The 19,859-nt window shown below is 42.9% G+C and overlaps 1 protein-coding gene across 1 annotated transcript; it reads right to left on the bottom strand.

The window, feature by feature from the left end:
• Window positions 1-5,617: 5,617 nt before the first annotated feature.
• LOC123516295 (glutamate receptor ionotropic, kainate 5-like) lies at window positions 5,618-18,192 on the bottom strand. The gene is made up of 8 exons (XM_045275566.1): window positions 17,997-18,192; window positions 17,247-17,429; window positions 16,658-16,884; window positions 14,671-14,891; window positions 7,674-7,800; window positions 6,858-7,023; window positions 6,276-6,459; window positions 5,618-5,885 (listed from the first exon to the last, which is right to left on the bottom strand). The coding sequence occupies exons 1-8, from the start codon at window positions 18,077-18,079 to the stop codon at window positions 5,829-5,831; spliced, it is 1,248 nt and encodes a 415-aa protein (XP_045131501.1). The 5' UTR covers window positions 18,080-18,192; the 3' UTR covers window positions 5,618-5,828.
• Between the last annotated feature and the right edge of the window lie 1,667 nt (window positions 18,193-19,859).

Genomic DNA, 19,859 nt, shown 5'->3' with positions numbered 1-19,859 from the left:
AAAATCAAACAAACACATTGTTTAAAAACATTTTGAAATGGAAAATTTTGGGCAAGCAATTAGATTTATTAAGAAGAATGATTACATGGCTTCAGTTGATCTAAGGCACGCATATTATTCAGTAAAAATAACAGATGAACAACAAAAGTATCTTTGTTTTAGATATCAGGGAAAAATATATCAATTCACATATCTCCCCAATGGAATATCAGAAGGTCTTAGGCTATTTACTAAATTAATGAAACCTGTTTTTACAAATTTGAGAGAGCAATGATACACCATCACCAGCTTTATTGATGACTCTCTGATGTGTAACTCCTCATGGGCAGGTTGTTATGACTGCATACAAAGCACAATGACATTTTTAAAGCAAAGGGGTTTTTGCATTAATGAGGAAAAATCAGTGTTGGAACCCACAAGAGAATAGAATATCTGGGGAACATCATTGAAAAAAGATCATGACTCTTACATTGCTCTTACACAGAAGGGATAAAATATTGCAAAACTGTAGACAATTACTAAACAAAAACAAAGACAAAATCAGGGAAGTGGCCAGGGTAATTGGTCTTCTGGTTGCTGCAATTCCAGCTGTGGAAAATGGCCTTGGGCACTGCACGGGGAAAAAGAGGTGGCTGTTGGGTCCAGCCTGGGGACCAAGGCAGGGAACTGGCTGCAGGTCCTTCTTTTCCTTGGTGGCCTCAAGCTTCACTACTAGTCGTCCACTTGCAGCACCATAAGCAAGAGATCAATGTCTACCACTCACCAGATGGTGCCGTGAGGGGCCCTAAAGGGGTGATAAGGGCTCCTTGCATAGAGTTCGGTGGTGAGTGGTGTGTACGGGTACCCTGCTTATAATGATATCAGGCTGAACAACTCGCCATGAACAAGGGAACGTTGTGCGCCATGAACCAGGCACTGCCAGTACCAGTGGTCCTTTACGTTAGGTTAGGATAGGTAAAAAGGACTTACTTCATGACAGTGTTTGGGGAGTGGTGTGTGGCGGGTCATTGCTGATGGCGACCCGTGTGAGGCATTGCAAGGTTGCATCGTCACTGTTCTCATAACCACAAAACTGGGTTTGACCCTTTCGGGGCCCCCCCAGATGGGAACCGCCTTGTCGTGGTAGGAAGGCTTGCGTGCCCCTGTGACCTGGCGAGGGGGTTAGGCCCCTGCTCTGCCCTTTCGAGGGGAAGAGGGCTACCCAAGCTAGTAAGGTCGCCAGTGAGGGCCAGACTAAATGGTTCCTACGTAGGCTGCCAGTGGACCAGCGGAGCCACCCGCTGGAGGGATCGCCCAATAGGGCCGTCCTGTGCTGGATGGTTGGGTGTCCAGGCTGGGATGCTTTGTGAGGGTCTTAGCTCTGTCGTGGACAAACATTCGTATCATGTGGGGCCTTTTTTAAAACGACTGGTCCGCATGGGGACGAGGTACCCCGTCCACGGCAGCCAGCGCTCCCTCCCATTGTAGTCCCAGTAGGTGGTTTCCCTTGCCCTGGAGCCATTTTTGTGTAACTTTATATATATGGTGAAACACAAAAAACTGTCAGGTTCTCGTGAGGTGGCTGACCTGGCCCGCGAGACGTCATCTTCAGGTCTGAGTGGGAAGGAGGATTCCCCTCCACAAGAGCCTGTCTCCTGTTCTGGGAGTTCTTCTGAGGACGTATTTCTGCTACATATGACTCCCTTGTGATGGTAAATGTTAACTCATCATTTTCTTATCACGCCTTGCACTCCCTTCTCAAGGTGTATGGCACAGTTCTCGCATTCGACTTGTTTATGATAAGGACTTTCCATCTAACCGCTGCTATGTGACTTTTCTATCATGTGACGAAGCCGTCAGGCTTATGAACATGTAGCATCTCTTCCCCTTGCTGGTTCTGGCTTTAAGACAGAACTTCTCCACTCTCGCAATATTTCGGACAGTGACACGGACTACATCCCAAATCTTTTGGACCACCATTCTGAGAGTTCAGTTCCTGAAGTCCGCCAGATCCCGCCTCCACGTTGGTTTATGGCGTACTACAAAAATGGGCGCGGGAATTTCATACATGCCTCCCGGTACCTGTCAAAAGAGATCGGCACGATTCCTGAGGGAAACCTCAAGAAATACGGTAAGGGGGTGCTAGTGCGAGCGAAAGATATCACGCAGGCAAGGATGTTGCAACATCTACCATGTCCTTCTGACAGCATGTTTCAGACTATAAAGGCACATCCACCTTTAATTATGGTTGTGTGTACAGTCAGGATCTTTATGAATTCCTGATGAGGAAATACTAGCAATGTGTCCTAGCTCAGTCCAAAAGGTGACAAAGATGAGGAACTCCTCCAACATGGTCCTCCTCACCTTTTTTGGTTCCACCCTTCCTGACCGTGTTAATATCGGACCTATTAATCTTAGGATGAGGCATTTTGTTTCTCGCCCTCTTCAGTGTTTCTCATGTTATTCGTACGGTCACGGTAAAAGCTCCTGCAAGGAGGCTTCCCGATGTGGTAATTGCTCTGCACTAGACTCACATTCTGAGGAGCATTGCAATGCTGCTGCTTATTGTTTTCATTGCCGTGATGCTCACCAAGTATGTTCCAGGCAGTTCATCAGTTTAGATAGCGCCCGCCTTGAACTCTTTTACCGCCAGAAGGACGGTACTGGTGCGACATCTTATGCTTCATTGGCCGCTCGCTCTTCAGCTGAGTCTGCCGGTCTGAAGACAACTCCTCCTGCTACCTCTCGCTCTGTTGAGGCGTGTGGTCCTGTTCATCTGGCTAACAGGTTTGCCGTTTTGTCCAATGACTCGGTTGAGTCATCTCTTAGAAATGACGAAAACAATACGGATTTGACCAAAGTAACCCATGTAGTAGATGTCCATTTTCCACCTGTATCTCCTAAGCCTTTGAAGGGCCTGACCAAACGGCACCGTGGCTCTGCGGAGTCGATAGATTTAGCTCAGCCTAAACAATCTAAGGTTTCTCCCGGTGCACATGATCGTGAGTCCTCCAGGGACCGCTCTGCAATGGTAGCTCCAGTTGTTTCTGTCCAGCCTTCTGTGACGGCCTCCGTCTCAGATCGGGCTTCTTGTGATGAGGACCGTCTTAGCATGGAGACGTCCGATGATATTGTCACAGCCGTCCCTCGTGGACCCGCTGTATCAAAAGTGCAGTCCAGCCTGACCTCGTCCTCCGATGACCGGTAGGAGTGATGATGGTTCGCATCACTCACCGGTAGGCCGAAAGGCTGCGGTCCAACGACCCGGCACATCTCAACTCCCGGTGTCTTCTCGTCGGTTGATTATTTCTAGTCAGGTGAGTCACGGGCAGCCCTTCAAAAGGCTCGCCCGTCCACTGCACCTAAATAGTCATCTTCAAGCTTCTACAGTGGAACTGTAGAGGCCTTCGCGCCTCGTGGGGAACTCCGAGCTTTGCTGTCGGAGTTCTCTCCAGCCTGTGTAGCTCTACAAGAGACTATGCTAGGTGATAGTACTTATTCTAGTCCTCCTGGCTATCGTGCCTTTTTTAGCACTCCTTTCCCTGACCAGGGCCACCACGGTGGCACAGCTATTCTAGTCCGTCAGGATATACCTGTTATCCCGTTACAACTTAACTCTCCCTTCAGGTGGTTGCTGTTAAAGTCTTTATGGGACGACTGTACACCATTTGCAGTTTATATCTCCTCCTCGGCTTCCTGTCTCCAGGGGTGAGCTTGACGGCCTGGTGCGTCAGCTGACTCCGCCTTTTCTTTTGTTGGGAGATTTTAACGGCCGTCACCCATTGTGGGATGAAGGTGCTAGTAATCCTCGTGGGGTTTTAATCGGTTCTTTTATTGAGGATGAGGATTGGAGGTTTTAAATTCTGGGGATGTTACACATTTCCACAGTCCTACTGGGACTTTTACAGCTATCGATCTTTCTCTGTGTACATCTAATTCTTTCCTTGATTTTAATTGGCGGGTCCTACCGGATTTACACGGTAGTGACCACTTTCCGATTTTATTACAATCTGTGAACTCTGAGCCACAGTCCCGGCCCCACGCTGGGTTTTAGACAAGGCAGATTGGCCTCGATTCACAGACCTTAGCTCTTTTATCCGTCCGTTGGCTGACTTTTCTACTTGTGCTGAGGCTGTTGATTATTTTACCGATTTTTTTACATTCAGTAGCGCTTCAGACAATCCCTAGGACGTCAGGTCGCTTTACTAAGCGTCCCGTTCCTTGGTGGAACGCAGCATGCACTAAAGCGGTGAAAGAGAAACGGGCAGCTTTCTCTCGTCTCCGGCGACATCGTGGGGACCCGCAGTGTCTGGACACTTTTCGGCGGTGCGAGCTCGAGCCCGCCGCGTTTTGGAAGAGGCACAAAGAGCCTCTTGGAAAGCTTATGTCTCTTCCATTAACGCCCGCACTCCTCTTACAGATGTCTTTAACAAAGTCCGCTGAATTGCTGGGAAGTATTCTGCTCCTTCCCCACCAGTTTTGTTGTCTTCTGGGCGAATGGTGGCAAACCCTAGGACTGTCGCCGACCTCTTCACAGAGCACTTTGCCAGTGTTTCCCGGAGCCATCCTGCAGCCCCGGGCGCCAGAGAATGGAATCTCTTCCACAGGAGGGGAGTCTTATAATGTCCTCTTCTCTGCCTCCGAGTTGCGGACTGCTTTGTCCCAGTGTCATGACTCTTCTCCTGGCCCAGATGATATTCCTTATGCCTTCTTGCGCCAGATGTCTGACAGTGCTTTTAACTTTTTATTAAATCTTTATAATATGATTTGGCGAACCGGTGACTTTCCAACTTCTTGGGCTGTGGCAGTGGTTCTCCCATTTCCGAAGCCTGGGAAAGATAATCTTCAGGCTACGAACTATCGTCCTATATCGTTGACGTCCTGCATTTGTAAAGTATTAGAAAAGATATAAGACTCATGTGGTACTTGGAGAGGAGGAAGTACCTGTCCTCGGTACAGTACGGCTTCCGAAAGATGAGGTCTACTACTGATGCTCTTTTATCCCTAGAGTCTTCTATTTTGTGAGGCCTTCGCTAATCACCACCATCAAGTAACAGTGCTTTTTGACCTGGAGAAGGCCTACGACACAGCTTGGTGTCATGGGATTTTACGTTCCTTGTTTAATTTTGGTCTCCGTGGCCACCTTCCTATTTTTATCCAGCAGTTTTATCCAGACGTCTTTTACGGGTTCGAGTGGGGAGTGTTCTCTCTGAGGCTACTGCTCTAAATGATGGTGTCCCACAGGGAAGTATTCTTAGAGTTACACTATTCGCAGTCGCCATTAATGGTGTTATTGATACTCTCCCAGATGGCATTCACAGCTCCTTATATGTTGATGATTTATGTATTTCATTTGCTGCTGCTAGGATGTCACTGATTGAGAGAAAGCTTCAACTGGCAATCAATCGAATATCCAGTTGGATATTCGATTGTGTGTGTGTGTGTGTGTGTGTGTGTGTGTGTGTGTGTGTGTGTGTCTCTGTGTGTGTCTGTCTGTGTGTCTGTCTGTGTCTGTGTCTGTGTCTGTGTGAAACTATTCATTAAGTCAGTGTCGCATTAATCCATGGTAGGTCCTGAAGGCTTGGATCTGTTTTGGCTTCTTGATGTGTCCCAAAGGAAATAAAAGACAAAAGCCATAACTAAACTTCATATTTGTGAACAACTTCAATAACTGTTTCATGATTTGTAGTGATATGAATAAGGGACACTAGTATATACTACATATGAATGCACCTTAAGGAATTAAGGAATCTAAGAGTGAATAGAATGAATACATGTAATGAGATTAGTAGAATATTTAAGGCTTTAACAATGTACTCGTAGATCTCTTGTCATCGTTTGTGCTTCTTTCAGGTCAGGAAATCCCAGGAATTCATCATCCACCACCTCTGTCTTGCCTGTTGTACCTGTAAGTATGGTATATATGCTTTTATAGATGAACTATCTGCCTGAAGAGTTCTTGCGGCTTCAACTACTTTTATGTATTACATGGCAGGATATATTAGACTTTCAACCTTTACGTTATGTTATATGTTATGCTTCGGCCTTCCTGTGTGACATTGTCAGCCTGGTACATTAGTACTAATGTAGATGGATAGAAGTGTTAAGTACTATGTAAGCTAATGTTCTTAAACACTTCTAAACCTCACTTTCATTGCTTTCGAAAGATGTTAAGAATCTTTATATGAGTTTAATGCCGTGTTAATCATCTTTGTAGCATCTGAATATTCTCGGTGAGATAGCAGAGCACTTCAAAATACTACGCATGATTTTGCCTGTACAGTATATATACATACCCCATATTCCAGCAGCAGCAGCAGACAGCTAAATGTTGCACCACCCATCAAGAGGATGAAGATTGCAGCTACGTCAGAGAGGTTGGCCGTGATTTTAGTCTTCCTGCCACACGTAGAGGTTCCTGCTGAAAGCCACTTTGTCCTCAGTTTGTTCATCAGGCCCGACTCACGCATCTTCTGCAAGCTACATGTATGAAAAGTGAGGTAAATATGTGAAAATTTTTAGGGAGAGAGTCTATTACTAAAAATTAAAAAAAGGAATCTATTGTGTTATTGTGAGAGAAAACTGAGGTGTAATATGATTTTACGTTGCCTAATAGTACCGTAGAAGTAAATTGCAAGCTCTGTGGAAGTAAAGTCATATCAAGATTTATAAGGATGTAAAATTTGACAGGGAGGACTACCAAAGAAGAAAACGGTGCCCTTATTTTTGTCCTCTGCATCTCCCTTTGTCATTTCCATCCTTTGTATTTCCATCCCTCCATTCATTTTCTGTTTTCTTCTCAATCTCAATTCACACACACACACACACACACACACACACACACACACACACACACACACACACACACACACACACACCTGTGGTCAAATATCTTCCTGAAGGGTGAATTATTTTGCAGGCCTATCGCAATGCCTCCTGTGATGTACCGGCCTGGCAGTTCCTTGATTCTGCAGGAGTCGGCAATGGGAAGGCCACGGATGTAGTAGTTGGTTGTGACGTCCACACCTATGAACACGTACTTACCTGCCAAGTGAGTTTTTTCATTTGTTTCATTTATGTAAAGGAAAGCAAAAAAGAGCAAAAACAAGAAACCCACTGAGTTGCCATTCCCCTCCAAGAAAAGGTTAAAAGGATGATCCGAAATTGGAATAGAAGTGTTGTGAAACTTTCCTTTTGAAATCATCTGAGTCATAGAAAGGAAGTGTCGGGAGTGTAGGGGTAGCTAACAGCGAGGTGCCGGTAGTGGTTGGAGTCAATTGGGGAATGTGTGTGTGGTTTTATGTAAGTCTTTTTTTTTTTATGTAGGAGGAAAAAAAGCAAAAATTATGAAAAAAAGTCCAATTAGTTGTCAGTCCCCTTGCAAGGAGGTAGCCAAAAAGAAAAGGATAAATAGATATCTTAAAAGCTCCCTCTAATGCAAGTGAAGAAGGAATGCGGCTACTTTATTTTACCTGATGGAAGAATCTTAATTTGTACTTTCATTTATCATAGACAGGATAGGAAGGAAATGGTCATAATGTAATTCACAGTTTACATCTTTCTCACTATGAGGAGGACTAATTGATGTTTTTAATGAGCTGGAAAAGAATTCTGGGCAACACTGCTTCATCTACATTCTACAAGGACACAGGAATTTGACCTGATACCAACACAATAGTTACTGAAGAACTCACTGTTCAAGACCTTCTCCAGTCCCTCACTGTAGGAGTTCACTAAGTTATCTGGGGATCTCAACACCACTTTCTGCCAAGCCTCTCTCAGCACTCGGCACTCATCTGTCTGGGAGTCCACACACGTTTGCTGTTCCCAGGGAAGAAGAGAAGCCATGTTATGATCTGACATTGTTCAAATCCTACACGGTGGTTATTGGAGGCAATCTTGATCAAATACTAGGTAATCAAGATAGCTTGGAGAAGGCCAATTGAGGGAAGCCGACGACCACACCACGGTGAACACGCCGCTTCTCGTCCGATCAGCGAAGTTAAGCAACTCTGGGTCCAGTTAGAACTTGGAGGGGTGACCACCTGGGAACACGGGATGTTATTGCCATTCCATTTATCCAGGCTTTAGAAATTTAGGTTTAAGAAAAAAATGAGACGGAAGTGGTTTTCTAACAGAGTGGTTGGCGAATGGAAAGGACTCCGTAATCATATTGTTAGTGCTGAGTCAATAAGGAACTTTAAAAGAAGATTACACAAATTTATGGATAAGGATGGTAGGTGAAGCAAGGTAGTTCCGTTCACACAGGGACTGCCACGTGTAGACCTGGCCATCTCTTGCAGCTTCCCTCATTTTCTTATTTTCTTATATAAGATGAAAGTGCAAATAGAGAGCGAGATCGAAGGATAGAATTGTGCTGGGACTATACAAATGATGGGAGTCACAAAGGAAGAGGCGACAGACACAATGTGAGGTGTTTGTTGCCCCTCACCCTAGAGAAGTGACAAAGGCAGAAACATAGCTGTCTGAGGCAACTGACAGTAGCCCCTTCTCTGTTCCTTCCTACTTTCTCTATTCTCATTTTCATTCCAGAGCTGCATGTTGCGTCTATGTACGCAATGACTTAACTTACTCTCCAGCCCATGCTCTTGAATCTTCTAAGTTTTTCACCATCTGGCTTCGACTCAACAGTCACTCTCTAACTAAATTCATCTGTGTTGACTATCTCTCTCCTAACTCCTCTGACTACAGTAAATTCTTCGGCTATTTAACTTTCAAAGTGGAGCACATTCTGTCCCTCTACCCTTTCGCAGAGATTTCCTATTCTTGTAAATTTCAATGTTCACCACCAGCTTTGGCTTTCATCTCCCTTCACTGACCATTCTGGTGAATTAGCCTTCAACTTTGCTATACTCCATGACTTAGAGCAACTGGTGCAACACCCTACTTGTATTCCTGACCGTCTTAGCGACATGCCCAACATTCTTGATCTCTTCCTCACCTCCCCCCCCAGATGGGAACCGCCTTGTCATGGTGGGGGGGCTTGCGAGCCCCTGTGACCTGGCGAGCTAGGCTAGAGGGGGCTTAGGCCCTTGCTCTGCCCTTTCGAGGGGGAGAGGGCTACCCATGCTAGTAAGGTCGCCAGTGAGGGGCCAGACTAAATGGTTCCTACGTAGGCTGCCAGTGGACCAGCGGAGCCACCCGCTGGAGGGATCGCCCAGTAGGGGCCGTCCTGTGCTGGATGGTTGGGTGTCCAGGCTGGGATGCTTTGGGAGGGGTCTCAGCTCTGTCGTGGACAAACATTCGTATCATGTGGGACCTTTTTAAAACGACTGGTCCGCATGGGGACGAGGTACCCGTCCACGGCAGCCAGCGCTCCTCCCATTGTAGTCCCAGTAGGTGGTTTCCCTTGCCCTGGAGCCAATTTTTGTGTAACTTTATACATATGGTTAAACACAAAAACATTCAGGTTCTCGTGAGGTGGCTGACCTGGCCCACGAGACGTCATCTTCAGGTCTGAGTGGGAAGGAGGATTCCCTCCACAAGGGCCTCCCAGCAGTCTCCTGTTCTGGGAGTTCTTCTGAGGGACGTATTTCTGCTGCATATGACTCTTGTGATGGTAAATGTTAATCCATCATTTTCCTATCACGCCTTGCACTCACTTCTCAAGGTGTATGGCACGGTTCTTCGCATTCGACTGGTTTATGAAAAGGACTTTCCATCTAACCGCTGCTATGTAACGTTTATGTCATGTGATGAAGCCCGTCTGGCTTATGAACATGTAGCATCTCTGCCCTTGCCGGCCATGGCTTTAAAACTGAATTTCTCCAGTCACGTAATATTTCAGACAGTGACATGGATTACATCCCAAATGTTTTTGAAAACTATTTAGAGAATTCAGTTCCAGCAGTCCGCCAGATCCCGCCTCCACGTTGGTTTGTGGCGTACTATAGAAATGGGCGTGGAATTTCATCCATGCCTCCCGGTACCTGTCCAAAGAAATCGGCACGATTCCTGAGGGAATCTGAAGAAGTATGGGAAGGGGTGCTTGTGCGAGCAAAGATCTTACGCAAGCTAGGATGTTGCAACATCTCCCATGCCCTTCTGACAGCATGTTTGAGACTGTTAAGGCTCATCCCACCTTTAATATAGCAAAGGTTGTGTTTATAGTCAAGATCTCTATGAATTCCCAGAAGAGGAAATACTAGCAATGTGTCCTAGCTCAGTACAAAAGGTGACTAAGATGAGGAACTCCTCCAACATGGTCCTTCTCACCTTTTTGGTTCCACCCTTCCTGACCGTGTTAATATCGGTCCTATCAACCTTAGGGTGAGGCGTTTTGTTTCTCGCCCTCTTCAGTGCTTCTCATGCTATGGGTACGGTCACGGCAAAAGCTCGTGTAAGGAAGCTTCCCGATGTGGTAATTGCTCTGCACTCGACTCACATTCAGAGGAGCATTGCAATGGTGCAGCTTATTGTTTCATTGCCGTGATGCTCACCAGGTACGTTCCAGGCAATGCCCCAGGTATCGCCTGGAGCAGGACATTCTACAGCTTGCCAATAGTCAGTTTATCAGCCTCGGTAGCGCCCGCCGTGAACTCCTGTACCGCCAGAAGGACGGTACTGGTGCGACATCCTATGCTTCATTGGCCGCTCGCTCTTCGGCTGAGTCTGCCGGTCCGAAGACAACTCCTCCTGCTACCTCTCGCTCTGTTGGGGCGGGTGGTCCTGTTCATCTGGCTAATAGGTTTGCCCTTTTGTCTGATGACTCGGTTGAGTCATCTCTTAGAAGTGACGAGAATAATACGGACTTGACCAAAGTCACCCATGTAGTAGATGTCCATTTGCCACCTGTATCTCCTAAGCCTTTGAAGGGCTGACCAAACGGCACCGCGGCTCTGCGGAGTCGTTAGATTTAGCTCAGCCTAAGCAGTCTAAGGTTTCTCCCGGTGCATAATCGTGAGTCCTCCAGGGACCGCTCTGCTAGGGTAGCTCCAGTAGTTTCTGTCCAGCCTTCTGTGACGCCCTCCGTCTCAGATCGGGCTTCTTGTGATGAGGACGGTCTGAGCATGGAGACGTCCGATGATATTGTCACAGCCGTCCCTCGTGGACCAACTGTATCGGAAAGTGCAGTCCTGCCTGATCCTCGTCCTCCGAGGACCGGTAAAAGTGATGATGGTTCGCATCACTCACCGATAAGCCGAAAGGCTGCGGTCCAACGACCCGGCACATCTCAACTCCCGGTGTCTTCTCGTCGTTTGATTATTTCTAGTCAGGTCAGTCACGGGCAGCCTCAAAAGGCTCGCTCGTCCACTGCACCCAAATAGTCATCTTCAAGCTTCTACAGTGGAACTGTAGAGGCCTTCGCGCCTCGTGGGGAACTCCGAGCTTTGCTGTCGGAGTTCTCTCCAGCCTGTGTAGCTCTACAAGAGACTATGCTAGGTGATAGTACTTATTCTAGTCCTCCTGGCTATCGTGCCTTTTTAACACTCCTTTCCCTGACCAGGGCCACCACGGTGGCACAGCTATTCTAGTCCGTCAGGATATACCTGTTATCCCGGTACAACTTAACTCTCCCTTCAGGTGGTTGCTGTTAAGGTCTTTATGGGACGACTGTACACCATCTGCAGTTTATATCTCCTCCTCGGCTTCCTGTCTCCAGGGGTGAGCTTGACGGCCTGGTGCGTCAGCTGACTCCGCCTTTTCTTTTGTTGGGAGATTTTAACGGCCGTCACCCATTGTGGGATGAAGGTGCTAGTAATCCTCGTGGGGTTTTAATCGGTTCTTTTATTGAGGATGAGGATTGGAGATTTTAAATTCTGGGATGTTACACATTTCCACAGTCCTACTGGGACTTTTACAGCTATCGATCTTTCTCTTTGTACATCTAATTCTTTCCTTGATTTTAATTGGCGAGTCCTACCGGATTTACACGGTAGTGACCACTTTCCGATTTTATTGGAATCTGTGAAATCTGAGCCACAGTCTCGGCCCCACGCTGGGTTTTAGACAAGGCAGATTGGCGTCGATTCACAGACCTTAGCTCTTTTATCCGTCCGCTGGCTGACTTTTCTACTTGTGCTGAGGCTGTTGATTATTTTACCGATTTTTTTATTTCTTTAGCGCTTCAGACAATCCCTAGGACGTCAGGTCGCTTTACTAAGCGTCCCGTTACTTGGTGGAACGCAGCATGCACTGCAGCGGTAAAAGAGAAACGGGCAGCTTTCTCTCGTCCCCGGCGACATCGTGGGGACCCGCAGTGCCTGGAAGTTTTTCAGCGCTGCCGAGCTCGGGCCCGCCGCGTTTTGAAAGAGGCACAAAGAGCCACGTAGAAAGCCTATGTCTCTTCCATAAACGTTCGCACCCCTCTTACGCATGTCTTCAACAAAGTCCGCCGAATTGCTGGGAAGTATTCTGCTCCTTCCCCACCAATTTTGATGTCTGCTGGGCGAACGGTGGCAGACCCTAGGAATGTCGCCGACCACTTTGCCAGTGTTTCCCAGAGGCATCCTGCAGCTCCGGGCTCACGTCACCGCCAGAGAATGGAATCTCTCGACATAAACTTTTCTTCCGTTGGAGGGGAATCTTATAATGTCCCTTTCTCTGCTTCCGAGTTGCGGACTGCTTTGTCCCAGTGTCACGACTCTTCTCCTGGGCCAGATGATTATACCTTATGCCTTTTAGCGCCACATGTCTGACACTGTTTTTAACTTTCTTTTAAATCTTTATAATATGATTTGGCATACCGGTGACTTTTCATCTTCTTGGGCTGTGGCAGTGGTTCTCCCATTTCCGAAGCCTGGGATAGATAATAAACATCCTGTATTTGCAAAGTGTTAGAAAAGATGGTAAATATAAGATTCATGTGGTATTTGGAGAGGGGGAAGTACTTGTCACCGGTACAGTACGGCTTCCGAAAGATGAGGTCTACTACTGATGCTCTTTTATCCGTAGAGTCTTCCATATGTGAGGCCTTCGCTTATCACCACCATCAAGTAACAGTCTTTTTTAACCTGGAGAAGGCCTACGACACGGCTTGGTGTCATGGCATTTTACAGTCTTTGTTTAGTTTTGTCCTTCGTGGCCACCTTCCTATTTTTATCCAGCAGTTTTTTATCCAGACGTTTTTTTACGGGTTCGAGTTGGGAGTGTTCTCTCCGATGCTACAGCTTTAAATGACGGTGTCCCACAGGGAAGTATTCTTAGTGTTACGCTATTCGCAGTTGCAATAAATGGTGTTATACATACTCTACCGGATGGCGTTCACAGTTCTTTATATGTGGACGATTTGTGCATCTCTTTTTGCTGCTGCTAGGATGTCACTGATTGAGCGTAAGCTCCAACTGGCGATCAATAGGGTGTCCAGTTGGGCCAACATGAACAGTTTTCGATATATAAATATATATATATATATATATATATATATATATATATATATATATATATATATATATATATATATATATATATATATATATATATATATATATATATATATATATATATATATATATATATATATATATATATATATATATATATATATATATATATATATATATATATATATATATATATATATATATATATATATATATATATATATATATATATATATATATATATATATATATATATATATATATATATATATATATATATATATATATATATATATATATATATATATATATATATATATATATATATATATATATATATATATATATATATATATATATATATATATATATATATATATATATATATATATATATATATATATATATATATATATATATATATATATATATATATATATATATATATATATATATATATATATATATATATATATATATATATATATATATATATATATATATATATATATATATATATATATATATATATATATATATATATATATATATATATATATATATATATATATATATATATATATATATATATATATATATATATATATATATATATATATATATATATATATATATATATATATATATATATATATATATATATATATATATATATATATATATATATATATATGTCTGGGGATCCACACACACAGCTTTACTAAACAAGGTGGATATATATATATATATATATATATATATATATATATATATATATATATATCCTTCATATATATATATATATATATATATATATATATATATATATATATATATATATATATATATATATATATATATATATATATATATATATATATATATATATATATATATATATATATATATATATATATATATATATATATATATATATATATATATGTGTATATATTATATATATATATATATATATATATATATATATATATATATATATATATATATATATATATATATATATATATATATATATATATATATATATATATATATATATATATATATATATATATATATATATATATATATATATATATATATATATATATATATATATATATATATATATATATATATATATATATATATATATATATATATATATATATATATATATATATATATATATATATATATATATATATATATATATATATATATATATATATATATATATATATATATATATATATATATATATATATATATATATATATATATATATATACCTATCTATCTATCTATCTCCCAGACAGAGCAAGAATAAAGGCAATTAAGGACCCACTGAGGCCGTCACTTGGAAGAGGTCATTGTTGCTGCATCCCGCGTCCCAGCCTGACTGCCGGGACAGCTGGTGCAGGTTGCTGAAGGGCAGAGGCGCCGGCTGCTCCACGGCCAGGTGTGAGACTAGCGTGGCGGAGTATGAGGTGTACACAATGAGGGACACACTGTAGCCAACCCAGTATATGACCCGCGCTGCAATGCTGATCGGGTAAGTGTTGGAGCCTGCACGAGGAGGAGGAGGAGGTGGAGGAGGAGGAGGAAAAGACGTTAGGAAAAAGCAATTTCAAAACACTTTGAAAATGACAAAATGAGATAATTTTGAGTGTAAAATAAAGTTAAAATGCCATTTAAAAATTATTCATTCAGAGATAAAAATAAAGTTTAGATGAACATTTTCTTATAAATTTCTGAAGATTTTGAAATCATATCGTACCAAGAGAACTCTCATCATCATCATTTGAAAGAATTTCTAAATACAAAACTGAATACGTTATATACTTATGATAACCGTAACAGTCTTATGAATTGTTAGGACTACCTGTTTTGGTGCTCATGCCAGGACCAGTAGAAGTTGATATCAGCTAAATTATGGAAACGTACCAGATAGCGTTATGAAGTTAATCAATTTTAAGTCTATCCTATAATGACTATTTTCCTGTCTTCTCAACTCACCAAACATTGAACAACCACAAGCCTTGCATTCAAATAACAACAGTCCCACAGCCCAACCTTGCTGGGGGAGAGCTGGCAACATGCACAACCAGCAAATCATCCTCAGTTACCCTTCCGCCATGATACAGTGCGATGTATGACACAATACAGTACACACAATGATTCCCGGTAGTGTGATGCAGGGTTGGTAACCCTGCTTCGGCAACTTGCATGAACCATCATGTGCTCTGCACTGAAGGGATGATAGTAATAGTAGTAGTAGTCTGATCTCTCTAAGATTTGCGACTGGGTCAGAGAAAACTTAGTAGTTTTCAATGCCTCAAAAACTCAATTCCTCATCTATCATCTCGAGACAACCTTCCAGATAACTATCCCGTTTTCTTCAATGACACTCAACTGTCTCCCTCTTCTACACTGAATTTCTTGGTCTGTCCTTTACTCATAATCTAAACAAAAATTTCAACATTTCATCCCTTGCTAAAACAGCTTTTATGAAGTTAGGCGTTCTCATGCGTCTCCTCCAGTTTTCTCATCCTAACCCACTCAAACTGCTAACTCTGTACAAAGGCCTTATCCGTCCTTCGCATGTATAGCGGTTCCACTTGCACAGTTTTATTAGATAGGGTGAAATCAAAAGTTTTTCGTCTTATCAACTTCTCTCTTCTAACTGATTGTCTTCATCCCCTTTCTCATCGCTGGAATGTTGCATTTCTTGCTATCTTCTACAGCTATTTTCATGCTTCTTGCTCTTCTGATCTTGCTAACTGCATGCCTCCCCTCCTCCCGCGGCCTCGCTGCACAAGGCTTTCATCTTTATCTCTTCCCTACTCTGTCCAACTCTCAATCACTCGTACCTTTCTTTGGTAAACTCTGAAACTCCGTATCTGCTTCTGTACGTCCTACTTCCTGTGACTTTTTTTTAAGAGTGAGGTTTCAAGACATTTATTCCTTTCTTTTGGCTAACTTTCTCCAACCTGCAAGGGGGCTGACAAATAAGTCTATGATACTTTTGATTTATTTCATTCTTTATGTTGCCTTTGGCCAGCTTTTCCCGTTTACATGAAAAAAATAGTTTCAGATGTTATTCAAGAAGGATAAGAGTGGACGGTTAAGGAAGGCAGGAAAGCGTACCAACCTTCACAAGTCATCACAGCTGCTGTGCCAGTATATATGTTGTGGTCAATTTGGGAGCTTAGATATAATATTTTGACGGGTGCACCAGCTATCTAACCAAACACTAAACAATACTATTCTGTAACTAACGAGTCCTTGCATTCAACTTACAGCAACAGTCCCACACCCCATCATGTCCTCACCTTGCTGAAGGAGAGCTGACAACATGTACCAACCAGCGACTCCAAAGCTAACGGGCTTCTCTTCCATGGGTATGTAGAGCCTCTGGAGTCGTTCGATGAAGAAGAGGATGGCAGCCAGACCTATCATGTTAGCCAAGATGCACCAGTACAGCGCTGTGTCCATTGGGGTGGTGTAGGCTAGCATCTTCTTGGCGAGGTCCTCATAGGTGGCCACAAACAGCTTACGGCTATGGGAGGAAGACTTCCCTTCTCAACATGACCTTGGAGTGAGTGTTTATTGATTTTGTTTTGCTACGTTCTGTGGGGAGTTACGTAGTGTTGTGTTAATGTGATTTAATGCTGTGTCCAGGCTTCTGCTCAGGCGTGAGGTGTAGTATTCTGGGCTCTTCTCACTAGGGACTGACAGGTGTGTGTGTGTGTGTGTGTGCTTTGAATTGGCCATCCTGTATAGGATTGCCAGCCTGGTATATAAATAGATCAAATTAAATTATTTGGCATTTCAGTTTGTAAATATTTTACAGAAATGTATAAGTTAATGTGTTAAGTGAGTTTTGTTCACTATCCGTCAAGCATTACCCGTGTCCCTCACCTGATGATATAGATAGGCTGGGTGTAGGTTACAACTTTCAGCCTCTCCTCTGTGATGGACAACTCGGAGACAGTTAGGTCAGCTTTCCCTGACTGTAAAGCTCCTACCATGCCTGTCCACTCATTGGTCGAGCTGTTTTTTAGTTTTCCATAGGCGTAACCCTCCAGTACATCAAAAGTGATCCTGTACAAGAGAGAGGTGGGAGAAGAAATGGTGTTGTATATTAAGGATAAGGAGAATACTGCCTTGTTGTCTTTTCTATTGAGGTGAAAAAAAGAAAAGGGAAAGTACTATCACATACACTACGGAAAAAGAAAAGTACTGTCACATGCACTAAGATAAAGGAAAAGTAATGTGATATATTGGTACTAAGGGAAGGAAAAAAGTTTTATACTCATGGAAAGAAAAGGTCCTGTTGTCATATCTAAGAAAAGGAAAAGTATATTTTTTGAATGCTGAAAAAAAAGAGGGACCATACACAGTTTTATTTTTCTTGTCAATCACAAGTAAAGATATTTGTTTCCTTTCTTTCCTCCACATGTGCAGCTGCCTCCTTAAGTAACATATCCTGTCAAAATTTTGTCAAGCTTTTGTGATGAGGTAATAAGCTTGGAAGAAAAGTGGCAATGATTTAAAAGTAGCAATGTACTAATGACTAAGTTTTGTGCCAACTATTCAGTAAGCATGTTTTTTTCCCTCTCTCTCTCATCCAGTGTGACTTAGAATAAAATACAAAATGAGAGAACTTACGAGAAATTGTGTGCATATCTTAGTGCAGTGACAATATCGCCCACAAAACCAGTGATATTTCCTTCACCCAAGTACGTCGACATGAACTTAAACACCTGAAATAAAGTAACAATGCACGCAATTACCTGAAAACATGTGGTTTATCTCAGTGCATGCAACTTCCATATTTCACTTTTTATTTTTTAAATGAATTCAATTCAGGATAATGTGATTCAATCTTCACATTTTTTTTCATTTAAGTATGACCAAACTCAACCAATCCTTATAAGACTCTCTCTCTCTCTCTCTCTCTCTCTCTCTCTCTCTCTCTCTCTCTCTCTCTCTCTCTCTCTCTCTCTCTCTCTCTCTCTCTCTCTCTCTCTCTCTCTCTCTCTCTCTCTCTCTCTCTCTCTCTCTCTCTCTCTCTCTCTCTCTCTCTCTCTCTCTCTCTCTCTCTCTCTCTCTCTCTCTCTCTCTCTCTCTCTCTCTCTCTCTCTCTCTCTCTCTCTCTCTCTCTCTCTCTCTCTCTCTCTCTCTCTCTCTCTCTCTCTCTCTCTCTCTCTCTCTCTCTCTCTCTCTCTCTCTCTCTCTCTCTCTCTCTCTCTCTCTCTCTCTCTCTCTCTCTCTCTCTCTCTCTCTCTCTCTCTCTCTCTCTCTCTCTCTCTCTCTCTCTCTCTCTCTCTCTCTCTCTCTCTCTCTCTCTCTCTCTCTCTCTCTCTCTCTCTCTCTCTCTCTCTCTCTCTCTCTCTCTCTCTCTCTCTCTCTCTCTCTCTCTCTCTCTCTCTCTCTCTCTCTCTCTCTCTCTCTCTCTCTCTCTCTCTCTCTCTCTCTCTCTCTCTCTCTCTCTCTCTCTCTCTCTCTCTCTCTCTCTCTCTCTCTCTCTCTCTCTCTCTCTCTCTCTCTCTCTCTCTCTCTCTCTCTCTCTCTCTCTCTCTCTCTCTCTCTCTCTCTCTCTCTCTCTCTCTCTCTCTCTCTCTCTCTCTCTCTCTCTCTCTCTCTCTCTCTCTCTCTCTCTCTCTCTCTCTCTCTCTCTCTCTCTCTCTCTCTCTCTCTCTCTCTCTCTCTCTCTCTCTCTCTCTCTCTCTCTCTCTCTCTCTCTCTCTCTCTCTCTCTCTCTCTCTCTCTCTCTCTCTCTCTCTCTCTCTCTCTCTCTCTCTCTCTCTCTCTCTCTCTCTCTCTCTCTCTCTCTCTCTCTCTCTCTCTCTCTCTCTCTCTCTCTCTCTCTCTCTCTCTCTCTCTCTCTCTCTCTCTCTCTCTCTCTCTCTCTCTCTCTCTCTCTCTCTCTCTCTCTCTCTCTCTCTCTCTCTCTCTCTCTCTCTCTCTCTCTCTCTCTCTCTCATATGGTAGCCCTGGAAGTCACTGCGTCGCTCAAGTCTGTTCGTAGGGGCGATTACAGAGAATCCTTTCTCTGGTGTCCAGTTCCCTGCAGCTTCCTCCACCACTCCACTCCTCGGCCCAACCCTGTAGGCACCTTTCACCTACAGGAAGTCCATTTGCATTGATATCAACATGGAGAGGTGTGAAGTGAAGCGATTGAAGAATATTTTGTGTAGTTCCACAAGAACTAAAGTCATACAATATTACATAATGGTAAAAAGAAGTCCCAGTTTATTTTCTTTATACCATATGGGCTTTTCACGGGAATTTTACGGGATGAAGGAGACCTCCTATCTAAAGTACACCCGTTAGAGAACCGTTACCTCGAGTAAGGAAGCCCTACCTATACTTGGACCGTGGCCAGAATTCGAACCCATACCCTTGTAGACCTCTCAGCCCCAAAAGCGTGCGTGGTTCCACTGCATCACATATGAAGCAGTGTTAAAACCTGCTTTATATTGACGCTATCCCTGAAGTGCCTATTCATTCTCTGAATTCACCCGTGGC

The sequence above is a fragment of the Portunus trituberculatus genome, chromosome 40 (assembly GCF_017591435.1).
Source record: "Portunus trituberculatus isolate SZX2019 chromosome 40, ASM1759143v1, whole genome shotgun sequence".
NCBI classification, from domain to species: Eukaryota; Metazoa; Arthropoda; class Malacostraca; order Decapoda; family Portunidae; genus Portunus; species Portunus trituberculatus.
The sequence above is the reverse complement of the archived record's forward strand: the minus strand, read 5'-3'. Positions and strand labels throughout refer to the sequence as shown.

Excerpts from the sequence above, each read along its gene's own strand:
- LOC123516295 (XM_045275566.1), bottom strand. The coding sequence starts at position 18,079 with ATGTCGACGTACTTGGGTGAAGGAAATATCACTGGTTTTGTGGGCGAT. Across the intron at positions 16,885-17,246 it reads CAGCCTATCTATATCATCAG|CCGTAAGCTGTTTGTGGCCA; the intron begins GTGAGGGACACG and ends TTCCTCCCATAG. Across the intron at positions 7,024-7,673 it reads ACTGGAGAAGGTCTTGAACA|GTAAGTACGTGTTCATAGGT; the intron begins GTGAGTTCTTCA and ends CTCACTTGGCAG.